The sequence below is a fragment of the Oratosquilla oratoria genome, chromosome 36 (genome assembly GCF_046742065.1).
Source record: "Oratosquilla oratoria isolate Oo_2021 chromosome 36, ASM4674206v1, whole genome shotgun sequence".
In the NCBI taxonomy this organism is placed as follows: Eukaryota; Metazoa; Arthropoda; class Malacostraca; order Stomatopoda; family Squillidae; genus Oratosquilla; species Oratosquilla oratoria.
The window spans coordinates 39,469,990-39,489,323 of record NC_134812.1 but is presented as its reverse complement, the minus strand read 5'-3'; the positions used below and the strand labels follow the sequence as shown (position 1 = coordinate 39,489,323).

The window sequence follows — 19,334 nt, the reverse complement described above, 5'->3', positions numbered from 1 at the left end:
AAGCCACTGTTGTGTGCCAAAGGCGTTGAAAACTTTGCTACCGTACAGAATCGTTCGGTGTTAGCCAGAATAAAACCCATAAAGGAGGACACTGTGCTAACAGGTTACAACACAGCTGACTAAAGTTGTCTGGTCCTAGTCATAGAAAGAAAACAAGTGACAATCGATGTGGAAGGGGAAACATAGAGATGAATGCAATACCCAAGCGGCAGCCAGAATAAGAGACGAGGTGTCACCCACGATATGGAAGGGGCCAATCGAGATGGTCTCCAGCCCCTTTATTAACCAGAGGGATATTACGAAGTGATGAATAAGAAGTGATGAACGAGTACCATCCCCTTCGCTGCTATTGGGGCAAAAAGTGGCAAAAATACCAACGATTTCATTCGACTGAAGAGTTGAGGCCTTGGTCGAGTGCGTGCTCGGTCGCTCCTTCCCTCCCTCCCTCCCTCCCCCCTTCACTCTACCCACCCTCTCTCCTTCTCTCCCTCCCTCCCTTAGTTGAGCCCAATCGTGCGACGTCCACTCAAGCTGAGCGTGTACCATACTGCAGTGATAAATACGTTAATCCTGAATGGAAACGTCAGTGACTGACGGAGAGGTGGGACCAGAAGACAGATAGGGGGTGTGGAGTACCTCGTTACTTTATTATAACTAATGCCATACTATTTTATTCATTTGTGTGGCCCCTCATCGGTGGTAAAGAGTTGTGCTTATGCACACTGAACTTTCTTTAGTTTGAATTTAATTAACATTTATGTTATCAAATATTTTCCTCTTGTGATAGACTGGGTTGTCTTTCAAGTTGCACCAACCCTTTCCTCATGAGGGATTTGCCAAAAAACGAATAAAATAGCCTGGCGTCAGCCGGTGTGAAGTGGTCGGTACAGTATCGCCCACCACGGGAAAGGGGGTAATCAAGATTTGATCAACCCTAGCGACAGTCAGTACAAAACGCACAAATACCGTCACGTATGATTTGGGGTTAACGTAACACGCACTGTCTCGGGGAACAAGTGTGTCTCTGACTCACGGACACCAAAAGATAGCAACTGTTGAAGAAGGAGAACAGGCACAAGGTGAAGCGACAAGATAAAAGAGATTTGCAAAAGTGACGTGGCAGAGGTTGGTGCAGACGTGCGAGGCGTACAGGTTGGGTGACCCTTTGACACGGCCAGCTGCGCGAGAGGGTCAAGCAGGGCCACGCATACCAGGCGTGACCACGGTGCCACATAGATACGAATGATTACTCAAACAGGCACCTAATAGAAATAAGGTAAAACATAGGTAGGAGTCCAGACATTCGGAAGCATGCCGATGTCACACACACGTAACCGCGCCCAGAGCGTGACCACGGTGCCACATAGATACGAATGATTACTCAAACAGGCACCTAATAGAAATAAGGTAAAACATAGGTAGGAGTCCAGACATTCGGAAGCATGCCGATGTCACACACACGTAACCGCGCCCAGAGCGCGGAGATGCGAGGTAGAGTTGCGAACATGCCTAAAGTGCTCATCACGGCATTATGCCGGGTGAGCGCCCCGGCATTATGTACCTCAGTTGTCTTAGGTACTTTGGAGTGGTGAAGCCACCTTTACCGTCACCTGTAACCGTGGTGGACATGTGTACCGGGCTAGAGGTAGCGATCCACTACACCCACGGTACATCTGTGGGACCACCAAACACCCAGGATCGCTCATGGTTTCGGGATGTTTCACTGCTCAGAGTGTTGGTGAACTCATAGTGCTCCCCAAAAACCAGTATATGAACCAATATGATTATCTGGAGGTGTTGTGTGACAATTTACCTGATGCGTTTGACAGGTAAACCTGTCAAACGCATCAGGTAAATTGTGGCTTGAGCTGCACACTGATTGGTCGAGGGTTTGTTTACATGTACAGGCCACCACACTGCTCCTACATGGTGCGCTGTGTGTAAGTGTTGGCACGTGATAGCTGCAACATTTTTTGTAGAAGTGACTTGTTACTTGTTCTGAGACCCCACTCCGTGAATAAGTGAGTACTACAGTATATACAGTATTCAATTTCTTTTTTCAACACTTCCAAGTTTCCACTATTCTTCACATTATCCGATAGCTTGCTGTGATATATGTACACGTGTACGTAGTCTTGGAGCACATTTTTTAGTATTATTCTAATTTAATTTCAGCTGGTTTGCTTCCATTCATTTAGTATAGTCACATCAGTGCTACATCATGGCCAGCAACCCTCCAAACCGTCCTACCATTGCTGAGCGTCATTCAGCGGAACCTACGAGGGAAGTGAAGAAGCGCAAGAACTTGACTTATGCTCAGAAGTTGGAAGTAGTCAAGTTAATTGATGCTGGCGAGACGAAGAGAAGTGAGGGAAAGAAGTTTGGCATCAATGAGTCCACAGTCAGAGGAATTTACCAGAATCGTGAGCACATCAAGAGTCATATGACACTCGCATCCTCGGAAGCAGCCAGCAATGTCATGCGTAGCAGTAATTTGGTTTTACTGAGGACTGAGCGGCTACTAACAAGATATTTGGATCGGTAGGCACAACGGAACCATCCAGAAGAAACACGTGAGATAATGGCAACGGCAAAGGTGTTGTACAAGGGTGTTGCAATCAAGATGGGCATTCAGCAACCGCCATTGTTTCTGGCATCAAAGGGATGGCTAGACAGATTTATGGCACGCCACAAAGTCAAGAGTAAGGTGATATCAGGCGAGGCAGCAAGTGCAGACACTACAGCAGCACGAGAGTACCCTGCAACGCTGAAGAATATTATTGATGAGGGCCAATACACTGCAGACCAAATTTTCAACATGGATGAGACCAACTTTTATTGGAAGACCATGCCACGTCACACCTTCATCACTGCCAAGTCTGTCAAAGTGCGAGGGAGGAAGGCCACCAAGGAAAGGTTTACCCTCTTGTTTGCAAGGATGCCCAGCTAATGCAACGCTTACTTGACAGTGGTGGTGATGATGATGATGATGATGATGATGATGATGATGATGATGATGATGATGATGATGACTTTGATGAAGTGCAAGCTGACAGTGAACATGAAAAGAAAGTGCTCATGTATTGGAAAAATTATAACATTAAGCAAGCAATTGATTTAATATGGACTGCTGGAAAAATGTGGCCCAGAAGACAATTCACCATGCATGGCGAAATGTGTTGGAGGGTTTGCCGGAGGACCGACGCGGGAGAGTGGAAGGTGAGCCACAATCAGTGCAGGCCGAGGCAGAGGCAGCTGCACAAGAGGCCCGCCAAGTTCCTGGAGGTGGTTTTGGGGACACAACAAAGGGTGAAATCCTGGAAATTATCTAGCCAGTCCCTGTTATAGTTGCTGACATCATGGAAGAGGGCGAGGATCAGGAGGGAGGAGAACATGAGGAGGAGGAGGAGGGTCAGGTAACCAAGCGTGCGGGATTCACCATAGCCAGCGTCAAGGAACTGATCGACTTGGGCATCAGGATGCAGCACCTCTTTGAGCAAGACAGCTCCACCAACAGTGAACCAAGATGTTCGCTCGTTATTAGAGCACTAGAAGGTTACAACGAACAGTATCATGCCCACATCAACGCCCTGCAGCAACGCCAGATCACAAAATTCTTACGCCGACGCGCCGAGACACAACCAACCGACCCACAACCAGGACCATCACATGAGGAGGATTTTGGGATGATGGGGATGATTTTGAGGGTTTTGAGACTCCTGCAGCCATAGATTACTTCCTCGACGAGATACAACGTCAGTGGGTGGTCAGTAACAAGCCACCCCAGCCTCGGAACCTCTCTAACCCACCCAAGCCCTTCATCACCCTCAAAAAGGTAAAATGAACGTCTATGAAATGTCTATTTTTTATTTCATAGCCTTGATGTGTTTATTATATTACAACACTGGATTGTATGTTTAAGCAACTTTGTTAAGAAAGGTGAAAACAGTGAAGATAAAGGAGAAATATTGGTGAAGTTGGAGGAAAATTTTTGGTCTGAGTACCAATTGTAATTAATACCATTAAGTTCCGCTATCGCGTTTTCAGCTATCGCGCGGCTTTAGCCGCACCAATTAGGCGCGATAGCAGGGGGATGGGTGTATATATATATATATATATATATATATATATATATATATATATATATATATATATATATATATATATATATATATGTATATATTAGTGTATTTTGGCAATCAATTTTCTTTTAGACATGTCTTGTTAAAGACCAATGCTAAGTCAGTTTCAATTATCTGTATGGTAGCATACGGAAACATATGACTCATTATCACAACAGAAATCCCACAAGACAAGACCTAGTTAGCAATACCAAAATACTCAAACACTGTAACAATCACAAAATAACTACATATCCTGGAGAAAGTCTACATTTCACAACACACACCAATCATCAACATACAAACAAACACATTAGGCACCTTACTCCTAAACAAAGAATCCGTCACACCTGGACAAAATTCCCCTCGACAATATGACACATAACATCAACGGACGCCAACCTTGTCCAGCTCCCCCGTCCCCACCCCTTGTTATCATGATTTGACTCGAACCTCTCCTAATTCAACGGACGCCAACCTTGTCCAGCTCCTCCCTCCCCCCTAGTCATTATGATCTGACTCGAACCTCTCCTAATTCCACCTCACTGGAACCATAAAAGCCTTGTCATCTTGTAACCCCTTAGCATAATTGACATGGACCTTTTCCTGTCATTTTATCTGCCTGAAGATGGTTGTATATAACAACCGAAAGCTTGCGATTGTATTTATATAATTAGTGACAATATACCATGGATCTCGGTAGACTTGTGTTTAATCTACCCCTGGACTATAAGAAATATATATATATATATATATATATATATATATATATATATATATATATTGATGACCCACTTTCGGAGAAGAATAAGCGAAGATATAGAGATATGTATATTTCGATCACTTACTGTGATCCTCTTCGGCAGATATGAGTTACAAAGTACAGAACAATGTGTATTTATAGTAAAGCAGTGAGGTAGCAAGAGGGGACGAGGCTCAGGTCAACACGCCCGGCACGCATGCTCGCATCTTGGTGGCTCAGGTCACATGACCGGCGTTGCATGGGCCTTGGTGATTTTTGTCCACCGCTAATGTTGATGGTAACATTTTATTTATGGCAAAAGAAGAAATACAGTCTGGTGACCATTGACCATGGGAAATGTTGTAATTTGGGAAATTATTTATTAAGGAGGATTCTACTATTTTTCTTCTGAAACTACATTTGGATTTATAAATTATTTCAGCATCGTCCCAATTTATTCGGTGGTTTTTATTGGCGACGTGCTGAAATACTGCGGAATTTTCCTGTCCGTATTTAACAGAGTTCTTGTGCTCCTTAACCCTGGTATTGAGATCTCGACCCGTCTGTCCCCAATATACATCATTGCAATCTAAACAAGGTAATTTATAAACTCCAGGAGTTGTATTACTCTTGGATCTATGATGTATATTGACAACTTTACTGAACAAATTATTAGGATAATGGAAGATAAAATTTACCTTTTCCTTTGGTAACATGTGAGACAATTCATTGATTGATTTGTTGAAAGGCAATTTTATGCATCTATTATCCCAATTATGATTCATGGCAGAATGGGAATCTGTTTTGTGAAAACTAATTTTGGCCTTGCTAAGAGCTTTTTGTAAAAACCACGGCGGGTATCCTAATTTTGTTAGTTGATTTTTCACTGAATTTAGTTCCAAATCTAAGTATTGAGAGCTACAAATTCTCAAAGCCCGTAAGAATAGGACTGAAGCTACACTATATTTTATTTTGTCAGGATGGTGGCTAAAGAAATGTAGGTAGCTCCCTGTGTGGGTGGGCTTCCTATAAACTGTGAAGGACAGTGACTCCGCATTTCTTATTATTAAAATATCTAGAAAAGGTAATTTGTGATCTAATTCCCATTCCACCTTGAACAATATTAAATTCAAGGTGGAATGGGAATTAGATCACAAATTACCTTTTCTAGATATTTTAATAATAAGAAATGCGGAGTCACTGTCCTTCACAGTTTATAGGAAGCCCACCCACACAGGGAGCTACCTACATTTCTTTAGCCACCATCCTGACAAAATAAAATATAGTGTAGCTTCAGGCCTATTCTTACGGGCTTTGAGAATTTGTAGCTCCCAATACTTAGATTTGGAACTAAATTCAGTGAAAAATCAACTAACAAAATTAGGATACCCGCCGTGGTTTTTACAAAAAGCTCTTAGCAAGGCCAAAATTAGTTTTCACAAAACAGATTCCCATTCCGCCATGAATCATAATTGGGATAATAGATGCATAAAATTGCCTTTTAACAAATCAATCCATGAATTGTCTCACATGTTACCAAAGGAAAAAGTAAATTTTATCTTCCATTATCCTAATAATTTGTTCAGTAAAGTTGTCAATATACATCATAGATCCAAGAGTAATACAACTCCTGGAGTTTATAAATTACCTTGTTTAGATTGCAATGATGTATATTGGGGACAGACGGGTCGAGATCTCAATACCAGGGTTAAGGAGCACAAGAACTCTGTTAAATACGGACAGGAAAATTCCGCAGTATTTCAGCACGTCGCCAATAAAAACCACCGAATAAATTGGGACGATGCTGAAATAATTTATAAATCCAAATGTAGTTTCAGAAGAAAAATAGTAGAATCCTCCTTAATAAATAATTTCCCAAATTACAACATTTCCCATGGTCAATGGTCACCAGACTGTATTTCTTCTTTTGCCATAAATAAAATGTTACCATCAACATTAGCGGTGGACAAAAATCACCAAGGCCCATGCAACGCCGGTCATGTGACCTGAGCCACCAAGATGCGAGCATGCGTGCCGGGCGTGTTGACCTGAGCCTCGTCCCCTCTTGCTACCTCACTGCTTTACTATAAATACACATTGTTCTGTACTTTGTAACTCATATCTGCCGAAGAGGATCACAGTAAGTGATCGAAATATACAGATCTCTATATCTTCGCTTATTCTTCTCCGAAAGTGGGTCATCAGTATTATTTTACATATGTGCTACGACATATCTTTGTTGTGATATATATATATATATATATATATATATATATATATATATACAGTATATATATATATATATATATATGTATTATATACATATATACTTATATAGTATATATATACATATATATATATAGATATATATACAGTATATATAAATGTATATGTTATATAAAGGTATTTTTAGAAGTGCAACCTACGAGATATAGCATAAGAAAATTAAATATTAATTTTGTAGATTATAACACAACGTAATATACGTTTTTCTTGGCGGAAAAAAAATTGCTAAAAGCAAATATACTACCGAATGACGCTGCGTGCATAGGATCGAGACGCTGTTGTTTGTCCAGTCCAGTCCTGTCACTGTCAGTTACACGATGGCTTTCACGTTGCGCACCAGGTGTTTTCCAATTCCAGGTAAAGTTAATAAACGGTTACAAAGACAATAGGGCCTCCTTGGACTTTATGAGAGAACACGGGGTTCTGCCGTCGTCTGTTGATTGTCCGAGGTACAATAATATATAATAAGACCGTCAGCATCCGTGACGACGACGGCGACGACCTGGATGATCTTTAGAATTCGAGGTACCTAATCACTAAATGCAGGTTAGGTTACATAAGTTAGATTAGGTAGGTTAGGTTAGGTCAGATTAGAATAGACGAATTTATCATCCTTTCATTTCTTCGACCTCGGCATCTATCAAAACAAACATGGCGTATCATTCAAACCGCCGCGACTTCGTTCGTTAGTAAATCGGTTTAAGCAATGTTTTTGTTATTGATTTCCCCCAAGAAAATCGCATATTACATTGATGTATTATAATTTACGAAATTGATCATTAGGTTTCCTTTGCTATACCGCGTAGGTATGCACTTTTAAAATTTTACCAATATAATATGATATAATATATAATATAACATAATCTAATATATATGATCCAACATAATACACACACACACACACACACACACACACATATATATATATATATATATATATATATGTATATATATATATATGTATATATGTGTATATATGTGTATATATTGCTACTGACCCAGGGCAGTGGGCGAGATGCAGGAATGATCCGGCATCCAGGAGGACCCAAGAAATTAGGGAGGAAGGGGTGGTGAATGGGAGTGGAGTATGTGGGGATGAAATGGGTGGGTGGATTTATGTTTTTGACTTTGGCTACCTCCCTTGTAAGCCGTTGGTATATGTATGTGTGTATACGTCAACGAATATACAGTAAGGTTTTGAAGTTTGAGACGTAGATAATATATAGTTAAACTTTTCGTGATCTGATCCAAGAAAGCCTTAGACCCTGCATGACGTCATCGTGAGTTAGTTTGCAACCCACAGGCTCTCAGGTCCAGGAAGCTACTGTACTTATGTCCCTGTATCGATGAGGCTGATGACGTCAAACCGACTCCTTACCACGTCTTGCTGGATACAAATCTGATCGACGGTGTGACCAAGTCGAAGTCTCATCTTAGAATGTTGCAATTTATTCTTTGGATCCTGTTCCTGGTGGGTAAGGACCTTAAACTAATGTAAACACAATAGCATAAACCACCATCGATTTCTGTAAGAACTAGTATCTTATGTGAAGTCCACTCAAAAAGAGTGAGTCCGATATATTATAACACCGTGAACGAAAGATAATGAGACGTTCTCATCTGACCTGCATTTTATTGATATGGTTATTGACCCTAGAGTTCTCATACATCCTACGTAATCATAACCAATAATAAATCATCTTAAATTACTGTATATTATATCAAAATATCTAGACCTTTATCGCTGCCTTTGAAATATATTCTAGTAGACGCGGTTTTTCAATATACATGCAAGGCAAGTGTAATATAGTGTTTTAATGCTTCTAGGTTACTGTAACTGTGATAGGCAGGTGATCGCCCAGTTCTAGATCGGGGCAAATAGCGAATTCTAAGCACCAGAGGATATTGACCCTTTAACGTAAAGGGAGCATCGACATATAAAGTCGTGTTACCGAATAAATGGTTAAGAGGCAACTCGTTAATAAATAGCTTACCACTTGAGCCTAAATTCGTTTTTTTTAACTTAATGCAGTAATCTAACACTGACGTCATCACAGCTTAACACTTCAGGTGTAAGGTGTCGTTTTACATAAGAAGGTGGTGACGTGGTGAAATATATGATTGATATTCACACCACCAGAAATAGAAATGACACACACACACACACACACACACACACACACACACACACACACACACACACACACACACACACACACACACACACACACACACACACACGAGACTCGCTGGCGCAATGGTTAGAGTTCCCGGCCGCCACTACGGCCTTCCGGGTTCAAATCCCTTCCAGGGCTGAAATTATTTCAGTATTACTGCACTGTGAGTCGTTACTCCAACTCTCGTGGGCAGGGAGTTGGGTGTGTGTGTGTGTGTGTAAGGTCACAGCATTAGGCTATCCTTAGGTGGGTCATATATGAGCTCTGAGCTCTCTTACGGGAGGGAAATAGCTGTCGATCACGATTCCAACAGTGATCCAAGACCATGGCGCAGTGGTAGCGTTCGCGGCTGCCACTACGGGGTCCGGGTTCGAATCCCGCCCAGAAATAGAAATGATACACAGACTCTCTCTCTCTCTCTCTCTCTCTCTCTCTCTCTCTCTCTCTCTCTCTCGATGACACAGTGGTAGCGTTCGCGGCCGCCACTACGGCAGTCCGGGTTCGAATTCTGCCCAGGGCTGAAATAATTTCAGTATCGCTGCACTGCGAGTCGTTTTTCCAGCTCCCGTGGGTGGAGAGTTCGGGTGTGCGTGCGTGTAAGGTCAGCTTTACCCATAGATCGGTCATATATGAGCTGTGAGCTCTCTTCCGGGAGGGAAATAGTTGTCAATCACGAATCCAACACGTGATCCAAGACCATGGTGAATCACACACACACATTCACACACGCACATACACACACGCACGCACACGCACACTCAGACCTACCCAGAGATCGGCTAATAAGGAGCTCTGAGCTCACTGACGTAGGGTGGTGTCTGGTTGTCTCGACAGAGACTGCAGCAGATCCGAGGTGAATACACACACACACACACACACACACACACACACACACACACACACACACGCACACACACACACATATATACACACACACATACATACACATATATACACACACACACACACACACACACACACACACACACACACACACACACACACACACACACACATCCGAGAGTTGACACCTTGACGTGGTGGATAAGCTTGAGAATTTTATTTAATACAAAAGCTATGTCGATAGAGATGAAGATCTCTGCAGGGTCACCCATATCGAACAGGTCTTGTTTGAAAGATGAGACAAAGAGCAGCTCGCATACATGGTCGCAGGATCCACTGCTAACTGGCACGTCCCTGATGACGAACAAGGAAGTTCATCATAGATATGTGGGGTACTGTCATAATGACGGCGTGGACCATTGGGTACCCAATAGATATATAGGACTCCACTGAATATACTGAATTAGGTGACACCAAAGAAACATCTCACCAGAAACCAGTTGGCAAGGAGGTGAAATTACTGCTAAAATTCCTTCATAGCAAACATGAATTCCTCAACCAAAATAAAACCGGGCGTACCTGTTGGATCATCGTCTCCTAAAAGTCCACCCGCATTGTCTTGTAGGCTTACGGGCAGTGTGACACCGAATGTGAGTAAACACTGTCCAAGCATATCTAAGTCTTGGATATTAGATAGCATGAAGAAAATGAAGACCTCTACTTATAACGTAAGAACCCTCTCAGAAGGCCACAAACTGGAGAGTTTAATGGAAGAACTAGACAACATCAAGTGGGACATCGTGGGACTGAGAGAAGTCCGAAGAGCGGAAGAAAAGCTGATAACAGTTACAAGAGGGTCACCACCTGTTCTACTATAGAGGTAAAAAAATAAATAAAAAAGAGAGAGAGAGAGAAAGAGCAAGTGGACAAGAATTCTTGATAAACCGAGAGGTTGCTGGTAACGTAGTCAAGTTCAGTAGTTTATCAGACAGGGTAGTTTGGATTGTGAATAGACTGCGCAAAAGGTACACTCTAAAAATAATTCAGGTTTATGCACCAACTTCACAAAATTCAGACGATGAAATTGAGTCATTCTATGATTATTTAAATCAGGTAATGAATCAAGAAAAAGTAAATACACGTTGATAATAGACAAGTTTAATGTTAAAGAGGGGAAGAAGATGGGAGGTGAGTCGGGCATTGGTCAAAGGCAATGCAGCAAGACACAGCACATCCACAGCAAGGCCGTTGCACTTAATCGACGACCAGCCCCTCTCCGTCCCCTCATGCAGAAAAAGAGAGGACAGGGAGAAATCCTTTCGGGCTGCGTCAAAATATCATTCATACGTAACCATTCCTTACCCCTCCCATCTCCTTTCTTTGCATCACAATCTCATCTATACACAGCCATTCTCCATTCACCCCTATCTCCTGCCTTCCCCCTTCCTTGTGTCACAGTATCATCTTTACGCAGACATTCTCCACTTATCCTTATCTCCTGCCTTCTCCCTTCCTTGTTCAACATATATATTACCCTCTTGCTCAATGCTCCTTTCACCCCGTCCAACCATCTCATCCTTGGTCGTCCTCTCAAGTTCACCCCCTCCGCCTCTGCCTTCCACACTTCTTTTACTAATCATTCTTCACTCATTTTTCCATGCGTCCAAACCATCCCAGTACTCTCTCATCAGTCCTATCTGCCATCTCCTTTTCCACCCCAGCTCTCCTCCTCACCTCCTCGTTTCTCATTTCATCCAACCTTGTAACTCTTGCCATACTTCTCAGACATTTCATCTCAAACACATTTAAACTTTTCCTCTTGGCCTCCATGTTTCTGCCCCATACATAGCCGTCGGTGCAATCACCCCTTCATATAATCTCCTCTTTGCATCCATCCCTAAATGCCTATTTCATATGACACTTTTTTATTCCCAAGGCATTTACTTGCTTCTCTCACTCTACAATTTACTTCCTCCGCCACTACACCCTTTCTTGCCACATATACATTAACCTATCCACTTCCTCCAACCTCTCTCATTTAAGACTTACTTCCATCTCGCTGCCATTCTCTCGCCTTGTACATCTCATCGCCTTACTTTTGTCCACGTTTACCTCCAACTTTCTCCTAACGCATAGCTTCCCAAACTCCGTCACGAACTGCCTTAATTCCTCCTCTGATCCTGCAGTGTCGTCAACAAACAACAACCGGCTTGTCTCCAATTTTTCTCCATTTTCTTTAACCATCTCCAGTCCTCTGCCCATTACCCTTGCCTATACCTCTCTCAGCATCCCATCCATGTACATATTAAACAGCCACGGCGACATAACATCCCTGTCGCAGCCCCACCTTTACTTCAAACCACTCGCTCTCTCCGTTTCCAATTCTAACACAGGCTCTACTACTCTCGTCAAAAATCTTGACCAATAGCTTTCCCCCCAGTATCATATATCTAAAAAAAAAAAAAAAAAAAAAACCTTCCTGTCTACCCTGATATAAGCTTTTCCCAAATCCATAACCCCCCAAGCAAAAATAATTATCTTTTGCTAAAGCTTTCTCACATATCTGCCTTACTACAGAAATCTAATCCGCGTAACCCCTACCTTTCCAAAATTCACACTGTTTCTCACCAATTACCTCATCTGTTTCTCTCCTAATCCTCTTAATCAAAACCCTCCCAAATGCCTTCCCAACTACAATCAACAAATTGATCCATCTGAAACTATTACACTTACATTTGTCCCCTTTCCCCTTGTAAAGCTGAACTATATAGGCACCCCTTCAGTCCTGCGGCACTCTACCCTCCTTTAGACACACATTAAACAGCCTCACTAGCCAGTCCACTATTACCATACCTCCCTTCTTCAGATACTCCGCATGGCACCCGTCTAATCCAGGTGCCTTACTTGCTCTCATAATTTACAAAAGATTACAAAGGAGGAGCATGCCGACAGGAGATCTTTTGGTCCATAACTGGGTCGGATGCGAAAAAAAGAAACATAATAATGATAAATAGATAGATGAATAAATTTTATAATAGTATAGATAAAAGTAAATAGAATAAATAGATGACAAATACACAGGTAAATAGTAAATAATAATAAAGTGACATATAACTAATAGTAAATGAAAATCAAGCAAATGATAAACAAACAGACCAATAATAACAAACAAATAAACAAATAATATAAAATAAATGGCAGGCATTACAGCATCTTGCTTGAATATTAAAGCTTCGAACTGAACTGCATTGCACTGCCTCTGCAGGAAGTTTGTTCCATTCATTAACTACACGGTTGATGAAGTTGTTTCTACCCACTTCCAAATTGAATATATTTCCTGACAGTTTGAGACCATTATTTCTTGTCGGATTCACATTCAGTGTGAAAATGTTTTCACTTTTGATGTCAATTCTCTTTAGAATCTTAAAGACCTGTATCAAGTCACCTCTAAGCCTACGCTTTTTTAGTGAAAATATATCCATATGTTTTAGTCGATTTTCGTATGATTTGTCTTTAATATTTGGAATCAATTTTGTGGCTCGCCGTTGTACTTTTTCCAGTCTGTCAATGTCTTTAATGAGATTCGGTGACCATACAGAAACAGTATATTCCAAATGTGGACGAACTAACGATTTATATAGCTTGTTAATGAGAGATGTACTTTTGAAATCAAAAGATCGTGCAATCATTCCTAGAATCATATTTGCTTTCTCACAGGCTGAAATACACTGCTTAGATGATTTGAGATCGTTAATGATAATTACGCCGAGATCCTTTTCACTATCCACTTTTGTTAACGAATTTCCATATAATTTGTAATCGTACCTAATGTGCATAACCTTGCATTTACTTGTGTTAAATTTAATTTGCCACTTTTCAGACCATTGATGTAGTTTATCTAAATGTTCTTGAATATCTAATTGATTTAAGTGATTATTTGCCATTCCGCACAGTTTTGTATCATCAGCAAATTTGGAGACAATAGATTTTAGTCCATGGTCTATATCATTTGTATATACTATGAATAGAAGTGACCCAAGAACGGAACCCTGAGGAACTCCATTCGTAACATTTTCCATCTAGAAGTTTTGCCACTTAAAACAACTCTCTGTTTTCAATCATTCAACCAATTACTAGTCCAATTTAAAAGACTACCACTTATTCCGTGTGAAGCTAATTAAGTAGTCTTTCGTGGGGGACCGTATCAAAAGCTTTTGCAAAGTCTAGATATACTAAATTTATATTATTTCTTTTGTCATAATTCGAGATGACTGTGTTGTAGAATTCGAGTTAGTCACGCAAGAATGTTTCCGTCTGAATCCATGTTGGCTATCATTTATCAAACAGTTACTTTCTAAATGATGTTCGATAGCATCTCTGATGATAGTTTCCATCAATTTTCCTACGATTGAAGTCAAGCTTATAGACCTGTAGTTATTTTGTTTCTTTTTGTCATCCTTTTTGAATATGGGAGTAACGTTAGCTAGCTTCCATTCTCTTGGGACATCTCCGGATATGACGGGTTTCTTGAAAATAGTTTCTAATGGAACAACAATCTCATTTTTCCTTTCCTTTCAGATTCTTGGATGCCAACCGTCAGGCCTTGGAGTTTTATTAACTTTGAGTTTTTCTATACACCTTTTAATTTTTTCTTTTGTTATATTTACCGTAGTAAGTCCACCCTAAATCTTTTCACAGGTTTCAGTTTGGAGTTCACTTTGAGGTGTTTCGTTTACGAATACTGAGCTAAAATAATAGTTTAAAATATCACATATTCCTTCATTTGAATATTCAAGTTGACCGTCAATAGATAGTAGTGGGCCAATATGATTCCTAATAACCTTTTTATCTCTACTGTAACTATAGAATTCTTTGGAATTCTCTTTGGATTTATCAGCAATATTCATTTCGTCTTGTCGTCTTCGTTTTTTATTATTTTTTTTAATCTCTCTGTATTAATACATAACATCGATAATTTCATTAGGTGCACCCTAGCACTTGGATTTCTTATGAGCCTGTCTCTTTTTAGCAATATTTTTTTTTCAGTTTCTTTGTCAGGCCATTTTGGGCGAGCCTGATTTAGGAGACGTCTGTCCTTAAACGGGATATAAGTATGAATGATCTTAGTAAGCATATTTTGAAATATTTACCACATCTGATCTACAGGTCTTTTGCATAATTTAACCTCTCAATCTGTAAGCTGAAGCTCCCGACGTAGTCCTATGAAGTGAGCTTTACTGAAATCGGGTATTTTAGAAACACAAGTATCTTTTCTAAATTATTTTAGCAGTTTGAGTCTAAGCTGTGACCGCTACTTGCAATAGTTTCGCCAACTTCAACATCGGTTATCATGCTTTCGCGGCTAGTGATCAATAGATCGAGTAAATTTCCATGTCATGCGGGCTCTTTTACATGCTGAACTAAGTAATTTTCACCGAGAAAATCTATCAAGCGACTACCTATATGGCCATGTTCAAGGGTCATCCAGTCAATGTCAATAAAATTGAAATCAACCATTATCAATAAGTCCCGGTTGCAAAAACTAAACAGTTCTTGAAACAACAGTTTGTCGTCTACTAATGATAATGTTTTCGGCCTACATATCACACTTACATTCATTTTTGTCCATTTGTTTGGGTTAATTCTACCCACAAACTATCATATGCATCCTGTTTCACTTTCTCTAAAACACAAGCATGGACATTGCTTTTAACGTACAACAGAACACCCCCACCTTTTGTGGTTTCTATCCTGATAAAAGTGGTTAAATCCCGCAATATTAAAACCAGCTTCAAACTCTCCACCATTTAACCATGTCTCGGTTATTCCTATCATATCGATATTTTCGCTTTTGACATACGCCTGGATTTCTTGGAATTTGTTCCTAATACTACGAGCATTAAAGTACATGGTTTTAAGAAAATCGTGATTAGTTCTTTTTGACCAAGTTTTGAGTTTCAACATCATGTCTTACATTATAATTTTGTTCTTTAGTGACACCTTGCTCTATATTGACATTCAGTCCTTCATTGACATTCAGTGCCTCATGGACATTTGCCCCATCACGGACATCTGGTCTCTCCCGGTCATTCGATCTCTTATATATATATATATATATATATATTTATCTTGCCCCCCCCTTCCGTCACCGCGTCCCACGCCGGCCACCTATCCTTCATTGACATTGTGACCGACATCACTTCCTAAAATTATATTCTGTCCTCCACTGACATTATGTCCTATCATGATATTTTGCCCTTCACTATCAATACATACTATCGTGATATTTTGCCCTCCACCATCATTACATCCCATCCTGATATTTTGTTCTTTGACATTACATCCTAATGTAATATTTTGTCCTCTACCATCATTATATCCTAAAATGATCTTTTGTCCTACACTGACATATTGCTCTACATTATTGCTATGCCCTACTCTATTTTCCCCAATACACTCTATTTTCCCTTCCTTTTGAGTTTCTACCCAAAAAGGAACTAGTTCATTACAAACACGCACAGTGGGGTTTGTAAGAACATCTTTGCCTCTGCGAGTAAGATGGATTCCATCAGAAACATAAAGGTCATGACGCTGGAAAAAGAGATACCAACGATCAAGAAAGTGGTATCCCAGTTGCATGCACAATTGTGATATCCTCTCATTGATCCCTATGACTCTACTGTTCCAACACGAGCCAGCGTAGATCCTCGGGAAGCTCCCACAGACTTCGTGGCGGCTCCCACGTTCCTTCATCTCCTGAAGGCGGACCCTGTAATTCCGAACAATTTCCTCTGATCTCACCCTACCCACATCGTTACTTCCCGTATGAACAATCGTAACCGTGTTCGTCCGCCTTTGCTCCCTGATGGTCTGAGTACAATCGGGATCCCACGGCCCGGTTGACATACAAATTTGCAACGTCGTTTAGTCTTCCGCTGCAGGATATCGTCATAGCCTCGCACCATGGAGTCCCCCACCACCAAGAACTCCTGATTTTTAGCCACCTCATCTTTCAGCAGAACAAAACGATTGGCTAGAGCCAGTGGTTGCTCTGCAGGGCACCCGTTTATCGAACGCAGGCTCGATAAATGGGACCCCAAGGAGCGCTACTAGCTCACGGCAGTGGCAGAAGTCGAAGAGGTGGAATGCTCTATGGATTGTGGAGAGGATTCACTCTTCTCACAGAGCACACTCTTGAAAAAACGAATTTCCTCCTCACCCTTCCTGAGACGGTCTTCCAGGTTCACACAACCTTCACAAGCCATTTTGCTCATCCTTCGGCAATACAAACGGCAAAAAGAAAATAAAAATGAAAAAACGGTTACTAAATAAACTAAATACACGTTGTTGTTGTTGTTGTCGTTCCCTAGACTGTCTGTCCGAGCAGTCCCGTCTCCCCAAGGAAGGCCACAGCCGAAACTGGGTTTTCCCACAAATCCTTTATAGAGTGTATGTTGTGTTGTTTGCGTGCATGATTGTGTATAATGCAGTCTTCCATTATGTGTTGTATGGTATGGGGTGAAGTGTTACATCCTGGGCAGCTGTTCACAACACGGTCGTCCAGCCTCTTCTGGTAGCTTAGAAGTGCTGGGTGGTGACCGCATCGCAGTCTGGCCAAGTGGACTCTGTCCTTTCGTGGGAGAGAGGATTCAGAAGGGTGGATATCAGGGGGTCTGGCATGCAGCAGTGTGTTGTCTTTCAGTGTGGTAATGGAGCGGTGAGTGATATGATTATGAATATGTTTCCGGAGGCTGGTATTTGGTGGTTGTGGAGGAAGAGAAGAGAGTATCTGTGCGTAATAAAGGTCTTTGGGTGTAGTTTTAATGTTTCTTGGTGTGTGTGGGTGTTCTGCTATGTAGTGTAGCGGGTGTGATGTGTTTGTGGTGGCTGCAGCAAGTGTTTGTGTGCCTCTCATGTCGAGGTGGTCCTTGACTTTGAGGACTTTTGTTTCATGGTGTAAATGGTCTGTAGGTGATGTATTTGTGCAGCCTGTAATTGTTTTTAGGGCTTTGTTTTGTATGATTTGAAGGGTGTTGTGGTGTGTCTCTCTGAGATTAGGAGCCCATGCAGGACTCGCATAATTCATCACTGAGCGTATGCATTGTTTGTATATTGTTATATTAGTTTCTTTGTTTTGTCCAAATGTTGTTCCTGTGATTGACTTAAGTGCGTTAAGTCTAGGTGTGCATTTGTTTTTTATGTTTGTGAGGTGTTGTTTGAAAGACATGGATGTATCGTATGTTACACCAAGAATTTTCGGTGTGTTTGTGTGTGGTATTAGAGTGTTGTTGATGTAGAGATGAGGTATGTATTTGTGTTCTTTTGTCCAGTTGGTGAGAAGTGTTGCTGTAGATTTGGTTGGAGCTATTTTGAGTCTGTTTGTGATGAACCATGTGTTGAGTGTGTCAAGGTAAGGCTGGATTATTTCTGCAGCTTTGTCTGTGTTACGATGTGTGCATGTGATTGTTATGTCGTCTGCGTAGGAAGAGATTTGTATTTCTGAGGTGTCTGGCGTGGGTAAGTCATGCATGTATAGATTAAATAATGTGGGGGATAGAACTGAGCCCTGTGGTACTCCGTTCTTAATGTTTCTGATGTGCGATGATTGGCCATTATATGACACATGAGCATTCCTGCTTGCCAGATAATTGGCCAGCCATCTTTTGGTGTTATTTTGCATGTCTGTGTTATATATTTTATTTGTTAGGTTGTGGCGGGGGATAGCATCAAAAGCTTTACTAATGTCCAATGTTATAAGAAGTGTTCTGTGGTGGGGCCTATCTGAATTGATGCCATCAAAAATTCTTTGTGTGAGGTTTGTCAGAAGAGTGTTTGTGGAGTGTAGTGGCCTAAAGCCGTGTTGTGAGTCAGCAAGGGGAATATATGGTGTGACAAGTTTAAGTATTAGGCGTTCAATGACTTTAGAGGGGGTGCAGAGAAGTGTGATTGGGCGGTGCGATGTTGGGATTGTTGGGTCTTTGTTCGGTTTTGGAATGGTGATTATTTTACCATGCTTCCAGATGTCGGGTATAGTGTTGTGTGAATAGCTGTAGTTTGCAATGTTTGTGAGTGCGTGTATACCTTGTGGTCCAATGTGTTTTAGGTGGATGTTGCTTATGTTATCAAAACACTCAACAGCATCACACTATCCAACACTAACACTAC

At 41.2% G+C, this 19,334-nt stretch overlaps 2 protein-coding genes across 4 annotated transcripts in view; both read left to right on the top strand.

The window, feature by feature from the left end:
* The first annotated feature begins 527 nt into the window (after positions 1 to 527).
* Positions 528 to 3,310, top strand: danr (distal antenna-related). 2 transcript variants are annotated; one of them, XM_076174636.1, is made up of 2 exons: positions 528 to 601; positions 2,176 to 3,310. In XM_076174636.1, exon 2 carries the CDS (start codon positions 2,582 to 2,584, stop codon positions 2,948 to 2,950), a length of 369 nt encoding a protein of 122 aa, XP_076030751.1. In that variant the 5' UTR covers positions 528 to 601; positions 2,176 to 2,581; the 3' UTR covers positions 2,951 to 3,310. Both variants share the same exon structure in this region, with proteins under 2 accessions (XP_076030751.1, XP_076030752.1).
* Positions 2,004 to 19,334, top strand: part of LOC143018970 (sulfotransferase 1E1-like) — a 174,680-nt gene continuing 157,349 nt past the window's right edge. The window contains exon 1 of one of the 2 annotated variants that reach the window (XM_076174635.1): positions 2,004 to 2,021. The gene's annotated coding sequence lies outside the window, so the exon portion shown is untranslated. Of the gene's footprint in view, positions 2,022 to 3,695; positions 3,836 to 19,334 lie in introns of those variants that run through there. The other variant, XM_076174634.1, reaches the window with a different exon arrangement.